The 25,957-nt window shown below is 47.4% G+C and overlaps 1 protein-coding gene and 1 non-coding gene across 3 annotated transcripts in view; both read right to left on the bottom strand.

Moving 5' to 3' along the window:
- LOC137312324 (zinc finger protein 271-like) overlaps positions 1-24,512 on the bottom strand; it is a 175,951-nt gene extending 151,439 nt beyond the window's left edge. The window contains exons 1-3 of one of the 2 annotated variants that reach the window (XM_067978911.1): positions 24,376-24,512; positions 18,331-20,194; positions 17,458-18,076 (exon numbers count right to left, since the gene is read on the bottom strand). In XM_067978911.1, the coding sequence (XP_067835012.1) occupies positions 17,959-18,076; positions 18,331-19,844 (1,632 nt within the window). In that variant the 5' untranslated portion in view covers positions 19,845-20,194; positions 24,376-24,512 and the 3' untranslated portion in view covers positions 17,458-17,958. Of the gene's footprint in view, positions 1-17,457; positions 18,077-18,330; positions 20,195-24,375 lie in introns of those variants that run through there. The other variant, XR_010960695.1, reaches the window with a different exon arrangement.
- trnat-agu (transfer RNA threonine (anticodon AGU)) lies at positions 14,760-14,833 on the bottom strand. The gene has a single exon. It is a non-coding gene; the product is annotated as a tRNA-Thr (tRNA).
- Positions 24,513-25,957: the final 1,445 nt, after the last annotated feature.

The raw sequence follows: 25,957 nt of genomic DNA, 5'->3' as shown, positions 1-25,957 counted from the left end.
CTCCATGTTCCGGGACCAGTTCCTGATCCACTCCGCCTCTTACAAACAGCCCCCGGACTCCCCCTGCCCTTCCCCCTTGACTCTATGCGGATCTCTGAGCCCATCTGCGGACACGGTCCCGGAGCGATGAGCTGCTGTAACGAGGCTGCTCTTTGCTCCCTTCCCCCGGGGGCCGTGATCTCTCCATTCCCGCCTGTCTGAGCAAAGGAAGTGGGTCTGGGGGAAAGGTCAGAGGGAATGGGCTCCACAGGCAGTGCAGGAACAGGCACCAGAATGGGAAACAGATGGGATTCCACCAGTGCCCAACGCTGGAATCCAGACTGACTTTACAATCTCCAACTATTAAACTCGAGGTTTCCATCCCTGCTGTTTCTCTCGGGCTCTTTTGATGGTAAAGAGTCTTTCAGAGATAAAGTGAGCGGCTGTGGAATGAGCCAATGGGTTCTGTTCATTCTTGGCTCCCTTACTGATAAAGTAACGTTTGACTCCGAAACTGGAGGGAGGATTCCTCAAACCAATCCTGGAGAAACGGGGGAGGAAAGTGGGAGTCGGTGTATTTGCTGGGACCGTGTAGGATTAATATCAGGCAGCAACAGTCCCAGTTTATTTCAATCGGAGTGAAACTCTCGGTCACTGAGAGTAATACAGAACGGCCCTGAGCTGCAAGATTGCAGAGGGGACAACATGCAAGAGAGGGTTAAATGTGTGACACTGTCCCTGAGAGTGGGATTAATAATGTGTCTGTCTCTGAAATAATATCAGTGAGAGATGAGACTGCATCTTCTGTCACTCCACCTTGGAATAGAAATTGGAATGGAATATTTTCCAATTTGTTACTGGGTGAAAACAGGACATTATAGGTCAGTTTCTCTCTCTCTTTTGAACAGCTCATGAAGGTGGGATACTGTTCCTGAGCGAAAGACAGACACACTGATCGGAAGCGTAAGGCGGATACTGTGCCTGTCTCTCTCTCGCGCTGTACATGAAGGTGGGATACTATTTCCTGAGTGTGAAACGGACACACTGATGGGAAGTGTGAGACTGAGACTGTTTCTGTGTGCGTGTCTCTGTCTGTCTGTTTATCTGTCGGTCTGTATCTCTCTCTCTAGCGCTGTAAATGAAAGCGGGATACTGTTCCTGAGCGTAAAATGGACACCCTGTTGGAAGGTAAAGATTGATTCTGTGTCTGTGAACAGACCTCCGGTGCAGTTGGTGAGACGGTCACTGTCCCTTCTATTATGTCTGAGCCGGTCTGACGGGGCATTTATCAGTCTCCAGTCCTGTAAGGAAAGGAGGAGAGAAACAGCCTGTAACTGTCTGACACTGGACTGTCTGTGAGAGTTGAATTTATTCAGTAACTAGCCGTCTCTGGGTGTTGAGAATGGGACGGATAGGACACCAGTTAATATTGTCTGTCAGTCAGTTTAGGAGGACAGAGAAGGCCCGCATCATCCCCAGACACCTGCAGCTGGCCATCCGCAACGACGAGGAGCTCAACAAGCTGCTGGGACGGGTGACCATCGCTCAGGGCGGGGTGCTGCCTAATATCCAGGCCGTGCTGCTGCCGAAGAAAACCAGCAATGTGAGCTCCAAGAGCAAGTAAAGCGGCCAAGATTTAATCTGATAACCCAAAGGCTCTTTTCAGAGCCACCCACTGTATCTCTGAAAGGGCTGGTTACTGTCTGAAGTGAGTCAGAGCTTAATTTAATAATAAAACCATTCGTTAGAAACTAACGATATCTTGTTAAATACAAATTATCTCGCTTCCGGACAGTAGATGTCAACAATCTCCAATAGGTTGAATTTTGCAGATTGTATCGGAAATGAGACACAAAATAATCAGTTCATTAAACTGGGCGGGTGGGATCCAGAAATACCAGGTGAGTTTGATCATCGGCAACAAGAGGCACTGGATTGTGTTCCGGCCATTATTGTAAGTGTTATTTACAGTCTCATCCTCCCACAACACTAACTCGGTCTGACTTCCATTCCCCAGGTTTGTCCGCCAGAAGGTGACGGATGTGTTGATTCTTGTGTCAGCGATTGGTGAATCAGTGAATGACATTTGTCTGTTATTGGCTGTGAGTGAGGGATTTATTCTGTCAATCGAGCCAAGCTGCCCATATATTGGAAACGGGAACTTGCATCTCTTGTACTTTGCCAAGTTCACGAGCCTCTCCCTGTCCATATGTCCGAGTTAGATTGACACTGGGGGTGGAGACACCTGATGTGAAAGAGTAGGATCGAAATCAGACCTTTCTGGACCTGTTTCCAGAACTTTCCGTGTCTAAACGTGGCACTGGATGTGATGATGGGACTCAGTCTGCGCAGTATGAGTGGAATTCACCTCCCTCCAATCCTGGGTGTGATGTGTGGAAATTAAACTGTGTCCGTTTCAAATTCCTGCTCTTGGTGAGTCTGGAATTGTCCCCCTTGTCTGTCTGGGTCTGGTCTTTGTGGATATTTAACTGTTACTGTACCTGCCCGAAACCTCACAGATCAGCTCGACTCCGAACTCTCTCTGGTGTTATAACGGCCTATGATATGGATAGTTTATAAATACCAGTCGTGCCCCGCCTGCCATCCGCTCCCTCCCTTCATGAACTTCCCGTTTAAGTACATTTTCCATCGACACTGTCCCACCATTTCAACCCAGGAGATCAGAGCTCTTTCCACCGCCCATTTGGTGGCTCTGAAAAGAGCCTTTGTTGCTCTCGGTGCTGAAGCCGGGTCGGGTTGAGGCGCGCTCCCCGCGGATGCGGCGGGCCAGCTGGATGTCTTTGGGCATGATGGTGACTCGCTTGGCGTGGATGGCGCACAGGTTGGTGTCCTCAAACAGCCCCACCAGGTAAGCCTCGCTGGCCTCCTGCAGGGCCATGACGGCCGAGCTCTGGAAGCGCAGGTCGGTCTTGAAGTCCTGCGCGATCTCTCGCACCAGGCGCTGGAAGGGCAGTTTACGGATGAGCAGCTCGGTGGATTTCTGGTAGCGGCGGATCTCCCTCAGAGCCACAGTGCCGGCTCTGTAGCGATGAGGCTTCTTCACTCCGCCCGTGGCTGGAGCGCTCTTCCGGGCCGCTTTGGTCGCCAACTGTTTGCGAGGAGCTTTCCCTCCGGTCGATTTCCGGTCTGCTTGGTCCTGGCCATTTTCTGAACAGATCTCAACACAACCTGAGACACAGAGACTGTTAATAGGAAGGGCGCGCTCTGGGGCCGCCTTTTAAAGTGTCTGTGAGGGACCAGCCCTGGCCTGTGAATGGCTGCAGTCTCACCCCCAGTCAGGGAGGGACCAGTCCGGGAATTTGATGGGCAGGTTTGAACCGAGCTCTGACAGTCAGACCGACCCGGCGGGAGGTTTTGGGCCCCAATTGGCTGAGCTGAAATTAATCTTCAATTTCAAAAAGCCCGCCAATTTCAGAGCATCAAAAAACAGTTTGAAGAAAATCTCATTTCCCTCCAGCAATTTAAGAATCTCTCTCTTTATAATCTCCATTATTTCCCACTCCTCAGCTCAAATCTCAGGCTGTTTCACATTCCGCTTCATTCTCTGATCTGTCTGTAAAGTCCAGCTTCAATTTCAAAAATCCCGCCAGTTCCGGCCCGCTGAACCGCTCCTCAAACACAAACTTCACATCGAACTGATCATTGAATGAGGGCAGGAAATAAAGAGCGAGCAGAGAGGACACAGCGGGAGAGGGAGTGAGGAGGGATTTGACTCTGAGCGGAGGATGTAATGTCTGGGGAAAGATTCTGTATCCCCGCCTGTTCATTTATACCGTGAAACCGGGAATTCCGCTCCTTCTCTCGGGATGGCCGAGAACCCCGGCCGTTGTTCCTGATCTCCCTGTACCGAGTGTTGGGGACTCTCCCCATACTAATTAAATATCGGAAACTGCTTCCCCACTCCTAGATCTTTCCTCTCCCCGTTCCCAGGTCAGTGCTCTCTCTGTGAGGCGGTGGGCGGCTCAGAAAGGGTCGAGTTGTTCAGCCGCCGAATCCATAGAGAGTGCGGCCCTGCCGTTTCAGAGCGTACACCACATCCATGGCAGTGACCGTCTTGCGCTTGGCGTGTTCAGTGTAGGTGACCGCGTCCCTGATCACATTCTCCAGGAAAACCTTCAGCACCCCGCGGGTTTCCTCGTAGATCAGACCCGAGATCCGCTTGACACCGCCACGGCGAGCCAGGCGGCGGATGGCTGGTTTGGTGATCCTCTGGATGTTATCACGAAGCACTTTCCGGTGCCGCTTGGCTCCACCTTTGCCCAGTCCTTTGCCTCCTTTATCTCGGCCAGACATGATGATTCTTCACTCAGATTGCTGCTGAATGAATAACGAACTTATGCTGGTTCCCTTTTTATGCAGCCTGACCCGACCTGTCTGGAACATGCACAGGATGAGAGATTGAGGGGAGGAGAGAGAGTGAGATATTGAACAGAGAGGGGAGGAGAGAGAGTGAGATATTAAACAGAGAGTGGAGGAGAGAGAGTGAGATATTAAACAGAGAGGGGAGGAGACAGAGTGAGATATTAAACAGAGAAGGGAGGAGAGAGAGTGAGATATTGAACAGAGAGGGGAGGAGACAGAGTGAGATATTAAACAGGGAGGGGAGGAGAGAGAGTGAGATATTAAACAGAGAGGGGAGGAGAGAGAGTGAGATATTAAACAGAGAGGGGAGGAGAGAGAGTGAGATATTAAACAGAGAGGGGAGGAGAGAGAGTGAGATATTAAACAGAGAGGGGAGGAGAGAGAGTGAGATATTAAACAGAGAGGGGAGGAGAGAGAGTGAGATATTAAACAGAGAGGGGAGGAGAGAGAGTGAGATATTAAACAGGGAGGGGAGGAGAGAGAGTGAGATATTGAACAGAGAGGGGAGGAGACAGAGTGAGATATTAAACAGGGAGGGGAGGAGAGAGAGTGAGATATTAAACAGAGAGGGGAGGAGAGAGAGTGAGATATTAAACAGGGAGGGGAGGAGAGAGAGTGAGATATTGAACAGAGAGGGGAGGAGACAGAGTGAGATATTAAACAGGGAGGGGAGGAGAGAGAGTGAGATATTAAACAGAGAGGGGAGGAGAGAGAGTGAGATATTAAACAGAGAGGGGAGGAGAGAGAGTGAGATATTGAACAGAGAGGGGAGGAGACAGAGTGAGATATTAAACAGGGAGGGGAGGAGAGAGAGTGAGATATTAAACAGAGAGGGGAGGAGAGAGAGTGAGATATTAAACAGAGAGGGGAGGAGAGAGAGTGAGATATTAAACAGAGAGGGGAGGAGACAGAGTGAGATATTAAACAGGGAGGGGAGGAGAGAGAGTGAGATATTAAACAGAGAGGGGAGGAGAGAGAGTGAGATATTAAACAGAGAGGGGAGGAGAGAGAGTGAGATATTAAACAGAGAGGGGAGGAGAGAGAGTGAGATATTAAACAGAGAGGGGAGGAGAGAGAGTGAGATATTAAACAGAGAGGGGAGGAGAGAGAGTGAGATATTAAACAGAGAGGGGAGGAGAGAGAGTGAGATATTAAACAGGGAGGGGAGGAGAGAGAGTGAGATATTGAACAGAGAGGGGAGGAGACAGAGTGAGATATTAAACAGGGAGGGGAGGAGAGAGAGTGAGATATTAAACAGAGAGGGGAGGAGACAGAGTGAGATATTAAACAGGGAGGGGAGGAGAGAGAGTGAGATATTAAACAGAGAGGGGAGGAGAGAGAGTGAGATATTAAACAGGGAGGGGAGGAGAGAGAGTGAGATATTAAACAGAGAGGGGAGGAGAGAGAGTGAGATATTAAACAGAGAGGGGAGGAGAGAGAGTGAGATATTAAACAGAGAGGGGAGGAGAGAGAGTGAGATATTAAACAGGGAGGGGAGGAGAGAGAGTGAGATATTAAACAGAGAGGGGAGGAGAGAGAGTGAGATATTAAACAGGGAGGGGAGGAGAGAGAGTGAGATATTAAACAGAGAGGGGAGGAGACAGAGTGAGATATTAAACAGAGAGGGGAGGAGAGAGAGTGAGATATTAAACAGAGAGGGGAGGAGAGAGAGTGAGATATTAAACAGAGAGGGGAGGAGAGAGTCAGAGTGATGGACAGAGAGGGGAGGAGAGAGTCAGAGTGACGGACAGAGCTGAGAGCGGCCTCTGATCTTCCCGCTCCACCTCCAGCTTTCTCCTCCCGCCCATTTCAAACCGTTTCTCGATAATTGAACCGAAACACAGCGGTCCGCACAAACCCTTACAGACTCGGGCTTCATATTCAAGGATTCCCAGAAACACGGAGCCTTTAAATAAGCCCCGTTACAATGAACAGTCAGTAATATTCCTGCCTAAATACAGTCCCTTCTGTAACAAGTCCACCCGCCTCCTCCCATTTCAGTCCCAGACCCGATTCGATCTCCCCACACATCCCCTCCCAGACGGGTTCAGCAGTTTACAAACACTTTATTCCCGCTGATTTGAAGAATCTCATGTGTTGGGGTTTGAATTGTGATTGCGGCGGATCTCCGCCAGTTTTACCCTGTCACCGACTCTCGCCCTGAATCTGTGAAAACAATGAACTGGGACTGGAGCCGAACACCCGCCAGTTCCAGTGAGGCCCGGCCCGGACATCCCATTCTCTCCATTTTATTCCAGACAGTGGGAGTGGGGGCTGGGGTAGCGAATGTCAGCGAGTCACCAGGACCCTGGGTTTATTGGAAATGATTTCTATCTGAAACCTGAGCCCGGCCCCGGGACAGGAATCATCTGATTCCGGGATCAGCTCTTTTCGGAGAGACCTGGGTGGCTCTGAGAAGAGCCGTTGGCTTCAGATGGTCACAAGTTGCACTTGATTTTTCACTTCTTTTTGCCCGCTGCTTTCTTGGGCTTTGCTGACCTCGGCTTGGGCTTGGCCCTCGGTTTCTCTCCCTTCTTCGCCTTCGCCTTCACCGGCTTGGGGGTCTTGGGCTTCTTCACCGCCGCTTTCTTCTTAATTGGGGATTTCGCCGCCTTTTTCTTGGCGGCTGGTTTCTTTCCGGGAGATTTCTTGGCGGCTGGTTTCTTTCCGGGAGATTTCTTGGCGGCTGGTTTCTTTCCGGGAGATTTCTTGGCGGCTGGTTTCTTTCCGGGAGATTTCTTGGCGGCTGGTTTCTTTCCGGGAGATTTCTTGGCGGCTGGTTTCTTTCCGGGAGATTTCTTGGCCGCTGCTTTCTTTGCCGTTAATTTCTTGGCTGCTGTTTTCGTTGCCGCTGGTTTCTTTCCGGGAGATTTCTTGGTTCCTTGTTTCTTCACCTTCTTTCCCACTTTTGCCTGGGTTTCCTTCTTAGCGACTCTGAAGGAGCCCGAGGCGCCCGTGCCCTTGATCTGCACCAGGGAGCCTTTTTCCACATTTCTCTTGATACTTAATTTGATCTGGGACCGGAGCTTCTCCACATCCAGGCCTTTGGTCGCCAGAACCTTCTTGATCGCGGCCAGGGAGATCCCCTTGCGATCCTTGCAATCCGCCACAATCTTGAGGATCTGTTCGCTCAATTTGGGACCGGCTGTCCTGGGTCTGGGAACCGCCTTCTTCATCTTCGGAGCATTGGTTTGAGCGGCGGCGGCTGGAGGTGCCGTTTCGGCGGCTGCAGTATCTGTCATCTCCGGGACTCTGTGGAAAATCTCTCTGACAGTCAGAGCTGGGTCAGAAATGAAACGAGAGGCGGCGGCACAGAGCAACTTAAAGGCACAGAGCGGACTGGGCGGAGACACCCTGCTGTCAGCTCCCGGCCCCTCCAGCCTCTCTGTGTTTCTCTCTCCTCTTAAACTCCCCGATTCCAATTAAAATCGGGCACTCCAGAGTCCCAGACCAGCCCCTTCCCATCTCTAACACCGGAATGTTTGCTGTCGAAAAACTTTCACCGGAATTAAAAGCACAAGTTTCGATTTAAACCCGTTTCATTGCTGCTCTGATCGCGCTCTCTCACCCGATCGCTGACATGATCTCCGTTTTTCGGCTGAAATCTTGAATTTTACGAAAACTTTACCTTAAATTTCCATTTCGGAGCTCGGCAGGGGAGGAGGGCGATCCTTTGACAGGGATTTTTTATTATTTTACTCAAAATGGACTTGGAAATCCGGCGATGAGTCCGGCCACACAAACACAGTGACATTAATCTAACCCGCCCGCCCCTTTAACACACTCTCTCTGACCCAATCTTCACATCTTCACATTCACAGGACAAACTGCTCGCCAGATTGACAATTCCCGGGACAGGCTTTCCTCCCCGCTCGGCCTGTGCTGCGGATTCTCGGGGGTAAGTTGTAGTTTCCCCGCTCAGTAACTGTTAAACACTCAGAGGCCGGCGCTCCCCAGATTCAGGGGCAGGAGTCAATCACAGCTGTGACTGTGATAATCCACATCTGGTTTTACATGATTATATTGTTCGCACACTGAAATATGTTCGGTTAAGACGATATTACAAATTATCCGCTCTGGGCTCCTCCAGTCTCTCTGTGTTTCTCTCTCCTCCTAAACTGACTGACAGACAATATTAACTGGTGTCCTATCCGTCCCATTCTCAACACCCAGAGACGGCTCGTTACTGAATAAATTCAACTCTCACAGACAGTCCAGTGTCAGACAGTTACAGGCTGTTTCTCTCCTCCTTTGCATACTGGACTGGAGACTGATAAATGCACCGTTAATCCGTCTCATACATAATAGAAGGGACAGTGACCGTCTCACCAACTGCACCGGAGGTCTGTTCACAGACACAGAATCAGTCTTTACCTTCCAACAGGGTGTCCATATTACGCTCAGTAACAGTATCCCGCTTTCATTTACAGTGCTAGAGAGAAAGACAGATAAACAGACAGACAGAGACACGCACACAGAAACAGTATCAGTCTCACACTTCCCATCAGTATGTCCGTTTCACACTCAACAAATAGTATCCCACCTTCATGTACAGCGCCAGAGAGAGATACAGACAGGCACAGTATCAGCATTACGCTTCCTATCAGTGTGTCTGTCTCAAGCTCAATAACAGTAAAGAGAGAGAGAGAAACTGACCTGTAATGTCCCGTTTACACAGAGTAACAAATTGGAAAATATTCCATTCCAATTTCTATTCCAAGGTGGAGTGACAGAAGATGCAGTCTCATCTCTCACTGATATTATTTCAGAGACAGACACATTATTAATCCCACTCTCAGGGACAGTGTCACACATTTAACCCTCTCTTGCATGTTGTCCCCTCTGCAATCTTGCAGCTCAGGGCCGTTCTGTATTACTCTCAGTGACCGAGAGTTTCACTCCGATTGAAATAAACTGGGACTGTTGCTGCCTGATATTAATCCTACACGGTCCCAGCAAATACACCGACTCCCACTTTCCTCCCCCGTTTCTCCAGGATTGGTTTGAGGAATCCTCCCTCCAGTTTCGGAGTCAAACGTCACTTTATCAGTAAGGGAGCCAAGAATGAACAGAACCCATTGGCTCATTCCACAGCCGCTCACTTTATCTCTGAAAGACTCTTTCCCATCAAAAGAGCCCGAGAGAAACAGCAGGGATGGAAACCTCGAGTTTAATAGTTGGAGATTGTAAAGTCAGTCTGGATTCCAGCGTTAGGCACTGGTGGAATCCCATCTGTTTCCCATTCTGGTGCCTGTTCCTGCACTGCCTGTGGAGCCCATTCCCTCTGACCTTTCCCCCAGACCCACTTCCTTTGCTCAGACAGGCGGGAATGGAGAGATCACGGCCCCCGGGGGAAGGGAGCAAAGAGCAGCCTCGTTACAGCAGCTCATCGCTCCGGGACCGTGTCCGCAGATGGGCTCAGAGATCGGCATCGAGTCCGGGGGAAGGGCAGGGGGAGTCCGGGGGCTGTTTGTAAGAGGCGGAGTGGATCAGGAACTGGTCCCGGAACATGGAGTGAGAGGGGGGAAGGGAGAGGTCATTCTCGGGCTGTGTGTGGACAGGGTGTGTCCAGGGGAAGGGAGAGAGAATGGGAAGAACCTGCTATTAAAACCATTGCTGCTTTCACTCCCCAAACCAGGAGTGAATGGTCCTGGTTTAGTTCCAGTCTCACCCTGTTTATTGTTATTGGACAGTGAAGAGTGGGAACAGAGCCGGACAGTAAGGATGTGGGGAGTTATACAAAGAGCATCTATTGCAGGCACCAGGTGAGAAGTGTGAAGGACACAATTTAAACAGCGGCTGTTTATTTTCGGTTGAACGGTTAGTCCCATGGGAGAGGGGATGAGAAACCTGACCTGGACAAAGGTCCCTGCCCCATCGGGTAGTCCCATTCATGGATCAGTGCAGGGGTTGGGTTGTGTCTGGATGTCAATAAATTGTTGTAAAACAGCCCAACACACCTGGTGTGCAGAAGCTGAGTGCTGCAGTGGAGTCAGACACTGACACTGTTTGTATCACTGGTTTTCATTTGTCGATATTCAAAATGATCATTAGCAGAGATATTAAACTGATCACTTTTCCATTTTCAACCTCACCTGTTCTTGAGTTACAAGAGATCATTTTCTTTCCACAGGCGAATCCTTGAATGATCCAGAATGAATGTGATGTTTCCTCCACCCAAGGCACAAGGAGGAGTGCAGCCAGCTCCTTCTCACACACAGGAGGTACATTATCACCCACAGAGCACAGAGACACAGACAGGTCATCAGTTCCACAGTCTCAGACAGTAGAAGTACTCAGTCCCACACTGATCCCAAGTTCCAGAGACACAATTTCAATCCAACATTCAAACAGAGCGGGTGAGGCAGACACTGTTCCATTTGCCCCGAACACTGTCCCGCTGACAGGTAGATACAAAAATCCCAGTCCAAAATCACACTCTCAGATTGAAAGGCACTGTGTCAATCTCACAAGAGGGCAACACAGCTACGAATTAAACACCAGAGAGAAATCACACATGGTATCCGATTGAAAGGGACAGAATGAATCCCAATAATGTACCCGAGATTCCAATTGAATACTATCCCAGAACTCTCACACACATGACTTTAATACATGCAATATCCATTCGAAAAGTGAACCATTTGCTACAAATTGCAGACAAATCCAAACCTCACGTACAGTATCGATTGAGAAATACTGAAAGATAGCAAACCTGAGAAGCAAATTAGATACCTGTTCAGAATGCACTCGTAGAATGAAATTTAAAGATAGAGTATCAATTCTATTAGTGCAGACTGAGATACACATTATATACCAGTCCAAAAATCTCATACAATATTAGACTGAAGGATACAGTATTCCATTTCTACAGACTGATCTACACATTACAAACCAATTCAAAAATGTCACCTTATCAGTTTGAAAGAGTCATTATCATCCACAATATTACTCACAGAGATGCAGATTTAATAGTAGTCCAAAAAGCACACAAATTATCTGATTAAAACCTCCAAAGTTCGTCCATATTTACAAATTAAATAAGGAGTAAAACTCTTCAAACATTAAGATATTAAAGCTAAAGTATTGAACGCAATAATGTAATCTGAGAGAATAATTACGTACAGATACAGAATGAAACTCACATTCAGATACAGTACCAGAGACACACAGACACAGAATGAATCCAACACTCACAGATACAGAAGGAATCCCAAACTCACATACAGTACTAGAGACTGACAGACACAGAGTTAATCCCACACTCTCATCAAGTACCAGGGACTGATAGGTACATTATGAATCCCACACTAACATGCAGTATGAGTAACTGCATATTTAGGATGAATTCAACTCCCACATACAGTACTGGGGACTGTATATACAGAATGAGTCCCACACTCACATGGAGAAACAGAGACTGACAGATACCGAAAGAATCCCACACTAACACACAGTATGAGAGACTGCATATAAAGAATGAATCACAAACTCTCACACACACTGCTGACAAGATAGAGAATCAATCCCAAGTTCACACACAGTATCAGAGACTGACAGATACAGAATGAATCCCACACTCGCACACAGTACCAGAGACTGAGAGATACAGAATGAATCCCACACTCTCACACACTACCAGAGACTGACAGATACAGAATGAATCCCACACTCACACACAGTACCAGAGACTGACAGATACAGAATGAATCCCACACTCACACACTGTACCAGAGATTGAGAGATACAGAATGAATCCCACACTCTCACACAGTACCAGAGACTGAGAGATACAGAATGAATCCCACACTCACACACAGTACCAGAGACTGACAGATACAGAATGAATCCCACACTCACACACAGTACCAGAGACTGACAGATACAGAATGAATCCCACACTCACACACAGTACCAGAGACTGAGAGATACAGAATGAATCCCACACTCTCACACAGTACCAGAGACTGACAGATACAGAATGAATCCCACACTCACACACAGTACCAGAGACAGAGATACAGAATGAATCCCACACTCTCACACAGTACCAGAGACTGACAGATACAGAATGAATCCCACACTCTCACACAGTACCAGAGACTGACAGATACAGAATGAATCCCACACTCTCACACAGTACCAGAGACTGAGAGATACAGAATGAATCCCACACTCTCACACAGTACCAGAGACTGAGAAATACAGAATGAATCACACACTAACATACAGTACCAGAGACTGAGAGATACAGAATGAATCCCACTCACACACAGTACCAGAGACTGAGAGATACAGAATGAATCCCACACTCTCACACAGTACCAGAGACTGACAGATACGGAATGAATCCCACTAAACTATCATAGAATCAGCACAGACCAGGGATCAGGGCCTTTACCCAGTAAACTATCAGAGAATCAGCACAGACCAGGGATCAGGGCCTTTACCCAGTAAACTATCAGAGAATCAGCACAGACCAGGGATCAGGGCCTTTACCCAGTAAACTATCAGAGAATCAGCACAGACCAGGGATCAGGGCCTTTACCCAGTAAACTATCAGAGAATCAGCACAGACCAGGGATCAGGGCCTTTACCCAGTAAACTATCAGAGAATCAGTGTCCCAAGGTGTCCCGTGCGCAATCCTGTCGGAGAAAATTCAGTGCTCCCACCGCCGAGTGGTTCCATTCCCAATCAGGGAATTAACTTTAACAAGAGTTATGAACTTAATAAATAATTACATGAAGCTAATTAAACCCTGTTCGTAGTTGAATGACTGTTTTAATCACCATTAATCAACCGATAACTTTCTATTTCAGACTGAAGGAGATGCTGACGTGGTTACCGAGAGTCAGTCAAAACTTTAATAAGATTTTTGTGCTTTGCATGTGATGAAATTTCATCATTTTACAGACTGCATCTTAAGAGTGGGATTGAAAGCTCAGTGCAGCCGTTGTTAAATTTAACATTAACAGGCAATTGTTGCCGCTTATCACAGGAACGCCCGAACCGGTTCTCCGATGAAGATGAAAGTAACGCAACGGGGAACATGTGATACGACACGAAAGGCATCGGGCTGTGATAAAAATCCCCACCGTTTTGCTTTTCCAAAATAAAGGGTGTGACATTTATCCTCTGAAAATAGAAACAGTCTGGTCTCACTCACTACAGTAATCTCTCTGTCACAGCGAACCAGCTCTCTTACTGCGAGTGTGACCTCCCTTCGGGCCTTTCGGGGGCTTGTCTCAAGATGAATTGTGATTTCCGTGAAGCCAATGTTCCATTCCTTTATATGATTCATGTGCCTGATTTCCGACCACAGGGTAAATGGTGAAATATCAGCCCTGCTCAGCCGGCAATGATCACGGTACATTTTCTTGCAGACAAAACACACATTGAAACCCTGGAACTTTGAGGCGATGAATCCTGAGGAAAAATATAATAAGGACTCGAATCATCAAACTTTCACACCACCGAGACAAGCGGAAAAGCCCTACGCTAAATGTGTAATTCCATGAGCTAAACCTTGAGGCTGCAGGAGCCCATATAACAGCTGTCTGCTGTCAGTTCACTTTTGCAAAATGAATGGTTGAAACTTGCAGGAGTGAAAATCCAACGAGCCGGTCTTCACTCTTAAACCAGCAACTGTGAAGTTAAGGGAAACGTGCCGGAGAAATACTCGATTTCAGCGCGGTGACACTGGGCCAGAGTAAAGCTCAGTTAATATGATCGCCGAGTGGCGAGAGGGTGGATTTGGAATTCCTGAGAGACCGCACTGTGAATTTTCCAGATCTGCTTGGAGCACCAATCCCTTCAATTCATCACTTACAGGGACAATTCGATTCGCGGTTTCTTTTCCCTGAGCTTGGCGAGATCTTAAAAATTGAAAGCGACCAATATCAGAGCTAACCTCGTCACTGACATGCTCACAGATACAGAGCGGCCACACTCTGCTTCAGTGAGATGAAAACCCAGAGCGGTTTCAAGGTCGAATGCAATTGGAAGCAAAGCTCGTTCAATGAAAGTGCAGGTCATTGAGGTGCCTTTAAATTCCTGATTGTTTGACCTGAACTTCTTCCGAGACTGCGTGAGATTCAGGTGGAGCGATTTGGGGACTTCTTTTCCCTCTTTGCAAAAGTTTGAACCACAGTTCAAGGATCAAAAGTCCAGGTCCAAATTAGGGCTTCTCCAGGGTATGAACCTCGAATCGAGAATTATACCCCGACCTCAACGAGCCCAGAAACAAGAACGTGTCACGGACACATTCTATGAGAGGGCTGTCTGTATAATGAAAAGGCATTTTTGAAGAGACCTCCTGATCAGTTCCGTGTTGGATCCTGAACAAAACACAGCACTGTGTGCTTCTCAAATTCACGAAACACCATGAATTACACAAAGGCACCGCTGGGAGTTGAACCCAGGATCTTCTGTTTACTAGACAGGTGCTTTAACCAACTAAGCCACGGTGCCCATTCATGGTACTGTTTCCCACCTCCTCTCATTAATATCTATCAGCTACACGTCACATTCTGTTGTGGGTTCAGACTGTTTGATCTTTGTCTATTTCACTTGCCCGTTTCCCTGTGAATCCCGATACTGACTGCGTTTCAGGCTGTGTTTATCTTTCTGTGTCCATCAGTGCTTTGATACACGAATGAATATTTGTGCTTGTGTTTGTTACTTTAAATAAATTGGGGATGGACAATTCTCGCTCTGACACTGAAGAACTAATTAAGCAAATTTCACAGTGAAGTGTTGTTTATTGTGGTGCTGAAACGAAAAAAACGTAAAAGGTGCAAAGAGGGAAAACGAGAAAAACTTGAGAGTGAAATTAAGGACAACTTTCAAGGTTTTTACACGTATATTATGAGAAAGAAGGGTGACAAAGAGTAATGTGGGCCCCTTAAAGGCAGATGGTGGTGATATTGTAATTGAAAATCAGGAAATGGCAGACTTTTTTGACACTCACAGAAAAGCATGAGGATAATGTACCAGAGACACGAGGAAAACTGAAAATAAATCAAGGGGATTCAGTGTAAGTAAAATAATGGTATTGGAGAAAACAATTAGACTAAAGATAGACAAATCTCCAGGACCTGATGGTGACCATCCCAGGGGACTAAGGGGAATAGGTGAGGAAATTGTACATGCTTTAGTCATGATCGTTCAAAACTCTCTTGATTCAGGAATTGTTTCATGGATTGAAAAATTTCAAATGTCATTCCATTATATATGAAGGGTAGGAGAGATAAAGCAGGAAATTATAGACCGATTCGTCTGACGTCTGTTGTGGGGAAGTTACCAGAATCTGTTATTAGGGAAGAGTGACTGAGGACTTGGATAAACATGAATTGATCAGAGAGTCAGCATGGATTTGTAAAGTGTAAGTCAAGTCTAACGAAACTAGTTGAACGTTTTGAAGATGTAACTAACGTGGTAAATGATGGAGTGTCGATGGGGGTTATGTGTATATTGACTTCCAGAGGCATTCGTTAAGGTTTAACATCAGAGACTGTTAACAGAAATGAGAGCACGTGGAATTTATAGCAACCCATTGACATGGGGAGGGAGTTGGTTTGGAGGTAGGAGACAGAGAGTAGGGTTAATGGGTATGTACTCAAATTGACAGGATGTGATTAGTGGTGTCCCCCAGGGATCTGTATAATTGAGGCAGATAAAGGAATAGAGAGCGGTATATCCAGGTTTGTCGACGACACCAAGTTTGGTGGCACAGTGAGTAGTGTAGATGGGAGCATAAAGTTACAAAGGGAAATTGATAGATTCAGTGAGTTGGTAAAACTGTGTCAGATGGAGCTTACATAGAATTACATCGAATGTACATCACAGAAACAGGCAATTCGGCCCAACTGGACTATACCGGTGTTTATGCTGCAGACGAGCCTCCTCCAACCCCTCTTCATCTAACCCTATGAGCAAACCCGAATATTCCTTTCTCCTCCATGTGTTTATCTCACTTCCCTGTAAATGCATCCATGCGATTCGCCTTAACTACTCCTTGTGGGAGCGAGCTGCACATTCTAACGCCTCTCTGGATAAATATGTTTCTCTTGAATGCCAGATTGGATTTATTGATGACTATTATATTCATGGCCCTAAGTTCTGACGTCCCCACTCCCAAAATTACAAACACCTTATCTACATCTGACCTATCAAACCCTTGCATAATCTTAAAGTCCTGTATCAGGTCACCCTCAGCCTTCTCTTTTCTCTACAAAAGAGCCCCAGACTGTTCAAAGTTTCAATCTGGGGAAGTGTGAGGCCATCCACTTTGGCCCGAAGCAAGATAAATCAGAGTATTTTCAAAATGGTGAGAAGCCAGGAACTGTGGGTGAGCAGAGATACTTCGGGAAATCAGGAAGAGTTGGCAGACAGGTGCAAAAAATAATTAAAATGGCGAATGGAATGTCAGCCTTTATCTCAAGGGAACTGGAATTCAAAAGGGTGGAAGTTATGTTAGAATTCTATAAACTCTGTTGAGGCCACATTGAGAGTACGGCATTCAGTCCTGGGCACCAGACCTCAGGAAGGATATATTGGCCTTGCAGGAGGTGCAGCGCAGAAAGACCAGAATGATACCGGGGCTAAAATGGTGACATTATGAGGGCAAGTTGCGTGGACAAGGTTTGTATTTCCTCGTGTATAGAGGATTAAGTGGTGATGTAATTCAGGTGTTGAAGGTGATTCAATGATCCAATGGTGGGTGTGTGAGTTGGTGCTGAATCGGTCCCCTTCAGTGAAGAGAGGGTCAGCGGGCGCCTGACAGACACGGCTCGGAACGGGACTCGCTTCTCTCCGGCGGCAGCGGCTGGTTTAGAGAGATCTCTCTGTCTGCTGCTGTTACTCCGCCTCCCGCACTCTGGGAGAACCGCGGAGGTCGGTCCTCATTTTTCTCTTATGGATCCGGCTCCATCTGTTTACTGTTGACGGGAGTGCGTCTGATACCAAGTCAGTCAGAAGCGGGTGCAAATCACAACATAGGCACAGGCCCAAGGACTGGGGACTGGTTTGATATTGGGTCCTTTTTAAGGGACCGGCTGTAGAATGTTTGTATAATAATAATGATCAGAATTAACTTTGATACAATGAAGTTTTTTTCAGTTATTTCCCATTTCCACCCTCACCAGTTTTATACAGTAACAGGTAACAATGTTTGAGGGATGTGATGTCCAGTGTTGGTGGAATCAGTGTAATTTAACTTAATACATTGAAGAATCTCTTGTCTATCCCAGGCTCTTACCTTAAGTTTAGACCCTCACCTGGTTTAAAATTGGTCACTCACTGATATAAATAAACCAGTAACAACCCCGAAACCTCAGCGGGGATATTTGTTCCGATACTTAATGACGGTCCCAATTTCCACTGAAATTCTCAATCAGCAAATCCCAGAGGCTGTTTCGGGTTTGACAAACTGTGAAACAGATTGTTTTAAAAGCCGGAAAGAGGGAAAAACTGGTGGTTGATATGAAGTGTTATACATTATCTCTTTCTGTTTCAGATTTATAATTTCTCTTTGTGTGTTACTCAAAGGAGAGGCTATAACGGAGCCCAGTGACTGGGTCACGAGCTGCACTGAGTCATTGGCCTGTGTTACAGACCGGCTCGTTGGACCTGCTCATTTCGTGAACTCGCTGGTGTCTCAGCACGTGTGATGACTGAGTGAATCCCTTCCCACACACGGAGCAGGTGAACAGTCTCTCAACCAATGGGCATGCGTTGATGTGACAGCAGTTCATTTCTGCTTTTAAAGCTCTTCTCACAGTCACTGCATTAAAAGGTCACTCAATAGTGTCAACAAGTTAATGTTTCAGAAGGTGGGATGATCGAGTGAATCTCTTCCCACACACGGAGCAGGTGAACAGTCTCTCCCCAGTGTGAGTGCGTCGATGTCTCAGCAGTTTGTTTCTGATTTTAAATCTCTTCCCACAGTCAGAACATTTAAAGGTCACTCAGTGTGAACTCGGTGGTGTTTCAGCAGGGAGGATGACCAAGTGAATCCCTTCCCACACACTGAGCAGGTGAACGGCCTCTCCCCAGTGTGAGTGCGTTGGTGTGTCAGCAGATTAAATTTGCTTTTATACCTCTTCTCACAGTCAGAACATTTAAAAGGTCTCTCATCGGAGTGAACTCGCTGGTGTCTCAGCAGGTTGGATGACCGAGTGAATCTCTTCCCACACACGGAGCAGGTGAACGCCCCCTCTCCAGTGCGAACTCGCTGGTGTTTCAGCAGGGTGGATGACCCAGCGAATCCCTTCCCATACACTGAGCAGGAGAACGGCCTCTCCCCAGTGTGAGTGCGTTGGTGTGTCAGCAGATTAAATTTGCTTTTAAACCTCTTCTCACAGTCAGAACATTTAAAAGGTCTCTCATCGGAGTGAACTCGCTGGTGTCTCAGCAGGGTGGATGACCGAGTGAATCTCTTCTTACACACGGAGCAGGAGAACGGTCTCTCCCCAGTGTGGGTGCATTGGTGTGTCAGCAGATTACATTTGCTTTTATACCTCTTCCCACAGTCACAACATTTGAAAGATCTCTCATCGGAGTGAACTCGCTGGTGTGTCAGGAGGGTGGATGACAGTGTGAATCTCTTCCCACACACGGAGCAGGTGAACGGCCTCTCCCCAGTGTGAACTCGCTGGTGTGTCAGAAGGTGTGATGACCGAGTGAATCCCTTCCCACACACGGAGCAGATGAACGGCCTCTCCCCAGTGTGAGTGCGTTGGTGTGTCAGCAGATTACTTTTGCTTTTAAACCTCTTCTCACAGTCAGAACATTTAAAAGATCTCTCATCAGAGTGAACTCGCTGGTGTGTCTGGAGGCTGGATGACCGAGTGTATCCGTTCCCACACACGGAGCAGGTGAACGGCCTCTCCCCAGTGTGAACTCGCTGGTGTGTCAGGAGGAGGGATGACTGAGTGAATCCCTTCCCACACACGGAGCAGGTGAACGGGTTCTCCCCAGAGTGAACTCGCTGGTGTGTCAGCAGGGTGGATGACTGAGTGAATCCCTTCCCACACACGAAGCAGGTGAACGGCCTCTCCCCAGTGTGGGTACACTGGTGTGTCAGCAGATTCCTTTTGCATTTAAACCTTTTCTCACAGTCAGAACATTTAAAAGGTCTCTCCCCAGTGTGAACTCGCTGGTGTGTCTGGAGGCTGGATGAAATAGTGAATCCCTTCCCACACATGGAGCAGGTGAACGGCCTCTCCCCCGTGTGAGTGCGTTGGTGTATCAGCAGATTAATTTTGCTTTTAAACCTCATCTCACAGTCAGAACATTTAAAAGGTCTCTCATCAGAGTGAACCAGCTGGTGTGTCTGGAGGCTGGATGACCGAATGAATCCCTTCCCACACACGGAGCAGGTGAACGGCCTCTCCCCAGTGTGACTGCGTCGATGAGTTTCCAGCTCTGAAGGGTAATTGAATCCCTTCCCACAGTCCCCACATTTCCACGGTTTCTCCATGGTCCGGGTGTCCTTGTGTCTCTCCAGGTTGGACGATCAGTTGAAGCCTCGTCCACACACAGAACACGTGTATGGTTTCTCCCCGCTGTGAATGGTGCGATGTTTTTTCTGGCTGTGTAACTGGTTAAAGCTCTTTCCACAGACAGTGCACTGGAACACTCTCACTCGTGTGTGTGTCTCGGTGCTTTTCCACTCACACTGATGTTTAAAATCTTCTCCCACAGACAGAACAGACAAACATTTCTCCTTCCACATTCAAAGGCCGATGATATTCAGGTCCTGATGAATCGAGTGACTCTGTCAGATCTTGACGTGATCTTTGGTTTGAGTTTCCCTCTGCAAATCCTCCCCTGTAAAAGGAGTTTATAAAAGTTATCACTGTAATTACAGGATAGAAATTCAGATCAGATAACTTTACATTCTATGGAACATTACTTCCTCTCTCATTACTCAAAGCTGTAAATCCCCGTCCCACACACTCTCCCTCCTCCCTGTGCTGAAATCCAAACCCATCGCATCATCTTTCAGTGGCCCTAAACCATAAGTGAAACGGTGAGAGAGAAATGTGAGTGAGTGTGAGTGAGAGAGTGAGTGTGAGAGAGTGAGTGAGTGTGAGAGAGTGAGTGTGAGTCCAGCAGTGGGCTGGGTGTGGAGAATGAAGTGGGGCAGGTGGATCATGTTTAGTGGGGCAGCAGTGATCATAATCTCATTAGGTTTTGAATAGTTATGGAAAAGGACAGGGGACAGTCAAATGTGAAAATACTTAACTGGAGGAGGGCAAATTCCAGTGAGTTAAAAAGGGATCTTGTCCAGGTGGATTGGTATCAAAAATTGGCAGGCAGAACAGTAATTGAACAGTGGGAGGCCTTCAAGGAGTTGGATTGGGTACAGAGTAGACAGATTCTCACGAGGAGGAAAGGAACGGCATCCAAAGCTGGAGCTCCCTGGATGACTGAAGATATGGAAATCACCATTTCTCCTTCATTGACAGACGCTCCCTGACCGATCACCATTTCTCCTTCATTTACAGACGCTCCCTGACCGATCACCATTTCTCCTTCATTTACAGACGCTCCCTGACCGATCCCCATTTCTCCTTCATTTACAGACGCTCCCTGACCGATCCCCATTTCCCCTTCATTTCCCGGCGGGTAGTGAGGGAGGGATAATGTTCACTGTTTTATATTCGGGTCTGGGGCCGCACTCGGGGTTTGTAAAGCCTGAGCCTGGGCCTGAGCCCGGACCCGGGCCCCGGGGTTTATTGAGCCTCTTGCTCCGATCCTCTGACCTGCACCGAACGCGCTCCTCCCGCAGCCTCGACTGGCCGCGCATGCTCAGGACACACTGACCGGTAATGAGGCACTACTGCGCCTGCGCGCTGGGCTCCACTGATTCAGATAGGGCACAATCTGAACCGCGCTGCATGCTGGGTGATGCAGCCGCCATTGATGATCTTAATATCAGGCCGAAAAACAAAGACATTGGAAGCAGATAATTCAAGTGTTTAGTTTATAATATAAATAATTCAATCGTTCAATTCATTTCATAAATAATTGAACAGTTCAATTCATTAAATAATCAATTGTTTAATTTGTTACATAAACAATGAGTGTTTATTTATTGTATCATAAAAATAATGCAATAGTTTAATTCATCATATAAATATTCCTTTGTTTAATTTATTATATAAAGAATTCAATATTTAGTTGAATTATTTTTATAATGAATGAAACACTTGAATTATTTACATAATAAATTGGATACAAAATTGTTGTAGAGGGTTGTTTTTCAAACTGGAGGCCTGCGACCAGCGGTGTGCCTCAGGGATCGGTGCTGCGTCCGCTGTTATTTGTTATTTATATTAATGATTTGGATGAGAATTTAGGAGGCATGGTTAGTAAGTTTGCAGATGACACCAAGATTGGTGGCATTGTGGACAGTGAAGAAGGTTCTCTCGGATTGCAACGGGATCTTGATAAATTGGGCCAGTGGGCCGATGAATGGCAGATGGAGTTTAATTTAGATAAATGTGAGGTGATGCATTTTGGTGGATCGAATCGGGCCAGGACCTACTCCGTTAATGGTAGGGCGTTGGGGAGAGTTATAGAACAAAGAGATCTAGGAGTACAGGTTCATTGCTCCTTGAAAGTGGAGTCACAGGTGGATAGGGTGGTGAAGAAGGCATTCAGCATGCTTGGTTTCATTGGTCAGAACATTGAATACAGGAGTTGGGATGTCTTGTTGAAGTTGTACAAGACATTAGTAAGGCCACACTTGGAATACTGTGTACAGTGCTGGTCACCCTATTATAGAAAGGATATTATTAAACTAGAAAGAGTGCAGAAAAGATTTACTAGGATGCTACTGGGACTTGATGGTTTGACTTATAGGGAGAGGTTGGATAGACTGAGACTTTTTTCCCTGGATAGTGGGAGGTTTCGGAGTGATCTTATAGAAGTCTATAAAATAATGAGGGGCATAGATAAGGTAGATAGTCAAAATCTTTTCCCAAAGGTAGGGGAGTCTATAACGAGGGGGGATAGATTTAAGGTGAGAGGGGAGGGATACAAAAGGGTCCAGAGGGGCAATTTTTTCACTCAAAGGGTGGTGAGTGTCTGGAACGAGCTGCCAGAGGCAGTAGTAGAGGCGGGTACAATTTTGTCTTTTAAAAAGCATTTGGACAGTTACATGGGGAAGATGGGTATCGAGGGATATGGGCCAAGTGCAGGCAATTGGGACTAGCTTCGTGGTATAAACTGGGCGACATGGACATGTTGGGCCGAAGGGCCTGTTTCCATGTTGTAAACTTCTATGATTCTAATTGTTTCTTTATATAATAAATTTAACACTTGTATTATTTTTCTAATGATTTGAGCTTTTGAATTATTTATATCATAAATTAAACATTTGAATTATTTAGATAATCAAATAATCAATTCAATTATTTATATAATAAATTAAAGAATTGTTTCTTTATATAATAAATTTAACACTTGTATTATTCATGGAATGAATTATGCTATTGTATTATTTTTATAATAAATTAAACACTTGAATTATTTATATAATGAATTGAGCAATTGAATTATTTATACAATAAATAAAACAATTCATTATAAATTAAACTATTGGATTTCTGATATAAATTAGACACATGAATTATTATATAATAAATTAAGCTGTTAAATTATTTATATCATGAATTAATGCATTGAATTATTTATATAATATAAACTGTTGAATTATTTATATAATTAAATAGTTGAACCAATTGTACATTAAATTAAATAATTATTGATATAATACATTAAACAATTGGCTTCTTTATATAATAAATTAAGCAATTGATTATTTTTATATTGAATTAAACTATTGAATTATTAACATTACATTTTAAACAATTGAATTATTTATATAATAAATTAAACAAAATAGCGGCCGGCGAGACGCAATCTTGGACAAAATGGCGGGCAACGCAGCCACCATCTTGGACAAAATGGCTGCAGGTGGCCGACAGAGTGCCCCCGGTGATCCCGCAGTGACCCCAGAATGTCCCAGTGACCCCAGAGTGATGGCAGAGTGTAGCCAGTCAGCCCAGAGTGTAGCCAGTCAGCCCAGAGTGCAGCCAGTCAGCCCAGAGTGCAGCCAGTCAGCCCAGAGTGCAGCCAGGCATCCCAGAGTGCAGCCGGGGATGCCAGAGTGGCGGCCTTGTGTTTGGGCCACCACCACAACAACAACTTGTATTTATAATATATTATCTATATATTTATAATGTATTTATATATTTGTGTGTTATGGCACGGGGACAGCATGGAGAAAACGGCGGCCGGCGCGGCCCCCATCTTGGGCAAAATGGCAGCCATCCCTTCCCCCTCTCCCTGTTCAATCCTTCCCCCTCTCTGTGTGATCTCCACCATCCTGTTTAAAACCCAGTGACCCCCCAGTGTCCCCAGAATGTCCCAGTGACCCCCCCAGTGTCCCCAGAATGTCCCAGTGACCCCCCCGTGTCCCCAGAATGTCCAGTGACCCCCCAGTGTCCCCAGAATGTCCCAGTGACCCCCCCAGTGACCCCAGAATGTCCCAGTGATCCCTCAGTGATCCTCAGTGTCCCTCAATGTCCCAGTGACCCCCCCAGTGTCCCAAGAATGTCCCAGTGACCCCCCAGTGTCCCCAGAATGTCCCAGTGACCCAGACAGTGTCCCCTGGAATGTCCCAGTGACCCCCCCCAGTGTCACCTGAATGTCCCAGTGACCCCCCCCCAGTGTCACCTGAATGTCCAGTGACCCCCCCCAGTGTCCCCAGAATGTCTGAGTGACCCCCCCAGTGTCCCCAATGTCCCAGTGACCCCCCCCCAATGTCCCCTGAATGTCCCAGTGATCCCCCAGTGTCCTCTGAATATCCCAGTGACCCCCCCCCCACAGTGTCCACAGAATGTCCCAGTGACGCCCCAGTGTCCCCGATTGTCCCAGTGACCCCCCCCAGTGTCCCCTGAATATCCCAGTGATCCCAGAGTAACCCAGACATTACTCACGTGACCCCCATCGGGTCCAGGCTGCGGTGAAGGTCTCAGTCAGTCAGACCCCAGCGGAGAGAACGATTCTTGGCCCAGGATTCCTCCTCCTCCTTCTCACAAAATGTCTTTCTGGATCATCTCCTTGCAGCATTTCATCAAAGAAATTCCTGAGGAGAGAGAGAGAGGGAATTGATTAAAATACAAAAGCAAGGGATTAAAACGGCACAGCAAGAGCCCAGAGCTCCCTCCCTCCCACTCCCTCTGTCTCTCTCCCTCCCTCCATGTTGCTTTTCTCCCTAATCCAAGTTTGCAGGATTTTTCTCTCGTGCTTTGTCTCTGATTCCCCTAACAGGTGTCTGTCTGTCTGTCTGTGCTGCTAAGTGTTTGCTGCAGGGTCCAAACCTCCCCTGGGTTTGTTTTCTCTTCTGTCCCTGGGCCCCAGAGACACAATTTCTGGACTTTGTTTCTACTTCTATTCTGTTTGTTGCCATGTGGCAAATTACAACAGCTTTTTCCCTTTACTGTTTTCTCTTGTTTGAATCAGCAGCTCCCCCCCTCCCTGTTCAATCTCTCCCCCCTCCCTGTTCAATCTCTCCCCCTCTCCTTCATCTCTCCCCCTCTCCTGTTCAATCTCTCCCCCCTCCCTGTTCAATCTCTCCCCCCTCTCCCTGTTCAATCTCCCCCCCCTCCCTTTCAATCTCCCCCCCCTCCCTGTTCAATCTCTCCCCCCCTCCTGTTCAATCTCTCCCCCCCCTCCCTGTTCAATCTCTCCCTCCCCCCCTCCCTGTTCAATCTCTCCCCCCCTCCCTGTTCAATCTCTCCCCCCTCCCTGTTCAATCTCTCCCCCCTCCCTGTTCAATCTCTCTCCCCCCTCCCTGTTCAATCTCTCCCCCCTCCCTGTTCAATCTCTCCCTCTCCCCCTCCCTGTTCAATCTCTCCCCCCTCCCTGTTCAATCTCTCCCCCCCCTCCCTGTTCAATCTCCCCCCCTCCCTGTTCAATCTCTCCCCCCTCCTGTTCAATCTCTCCCCCCCCTCCCTGTTCAATCTCTCCCCCCTCCCTGTTCAATCTCTCCCCCCCTCCCTGTTCAATCTCTCCCCCCTCCCTGTTCAATCTCTCCCCCCTCCCTGTTCAATCTCTCCCCCCTCCCTGTTCAATCTCCCTCTGTCAATCTCCCCCCCTCCCTGTTCAATCTCCCCCCCTCCCTGTTCAATCTCCCCCCCCTCCCTGTTCAATCTCCCCCCCTCCCTGTTCAATCTCCCCCCCCTCCCTGTTCAATCTCTCCCCCCCTCCCTGTTCAATCTCTCCCCCCTCCCTGTTCAATCTCCCCCCCTCCCTGTTCAATCTCCCCCCCCTCCCTGTTCAATCTCTCCCCCCCTCCCTGTTCAATCTCTCCCCCCCTCCCTGTTCAATCTCTCCCCCCCTCAGAGGTAGAGGGAGAAAGGGCGAGATAGACAGAGAGAGCGAGAGATAAAGACAGAGAGGGAGAGATAGAGAGAGAGACTGAGAGAGAGAGGGGAGAGATGGAGGGAGAGAGAGAGTGAGAGAGGGGAAGGGAGAGAGAGAGAGAGAGGGGGGGGAGAGAGAGAGGGGGGGAGAGAA

The sequence above is a fragment of the Heptranchias perlo genome, unplaced genomic scaffold, assembly GCF_035084215.1.
Source record: "Heptranchias perlo isolate sHepPer1 unplaced genomic scaffold, sHepPer1.hap1 HAP1_SCAFFOLD_420, whole genome shotgun sequence".
Taxonomy (NCBI): Eukaryota; Metazoa; Chordata; class Chondrichthyes; order Hexanchiformes; family Hexanchidae; genus Heptranchias; species Heptranchias perlo.
The sequence above is the reverse complement of the archived record's forward strand: the minus strand, read 5'-3'. Positions and strand labels throughout refer to the sequence as shown.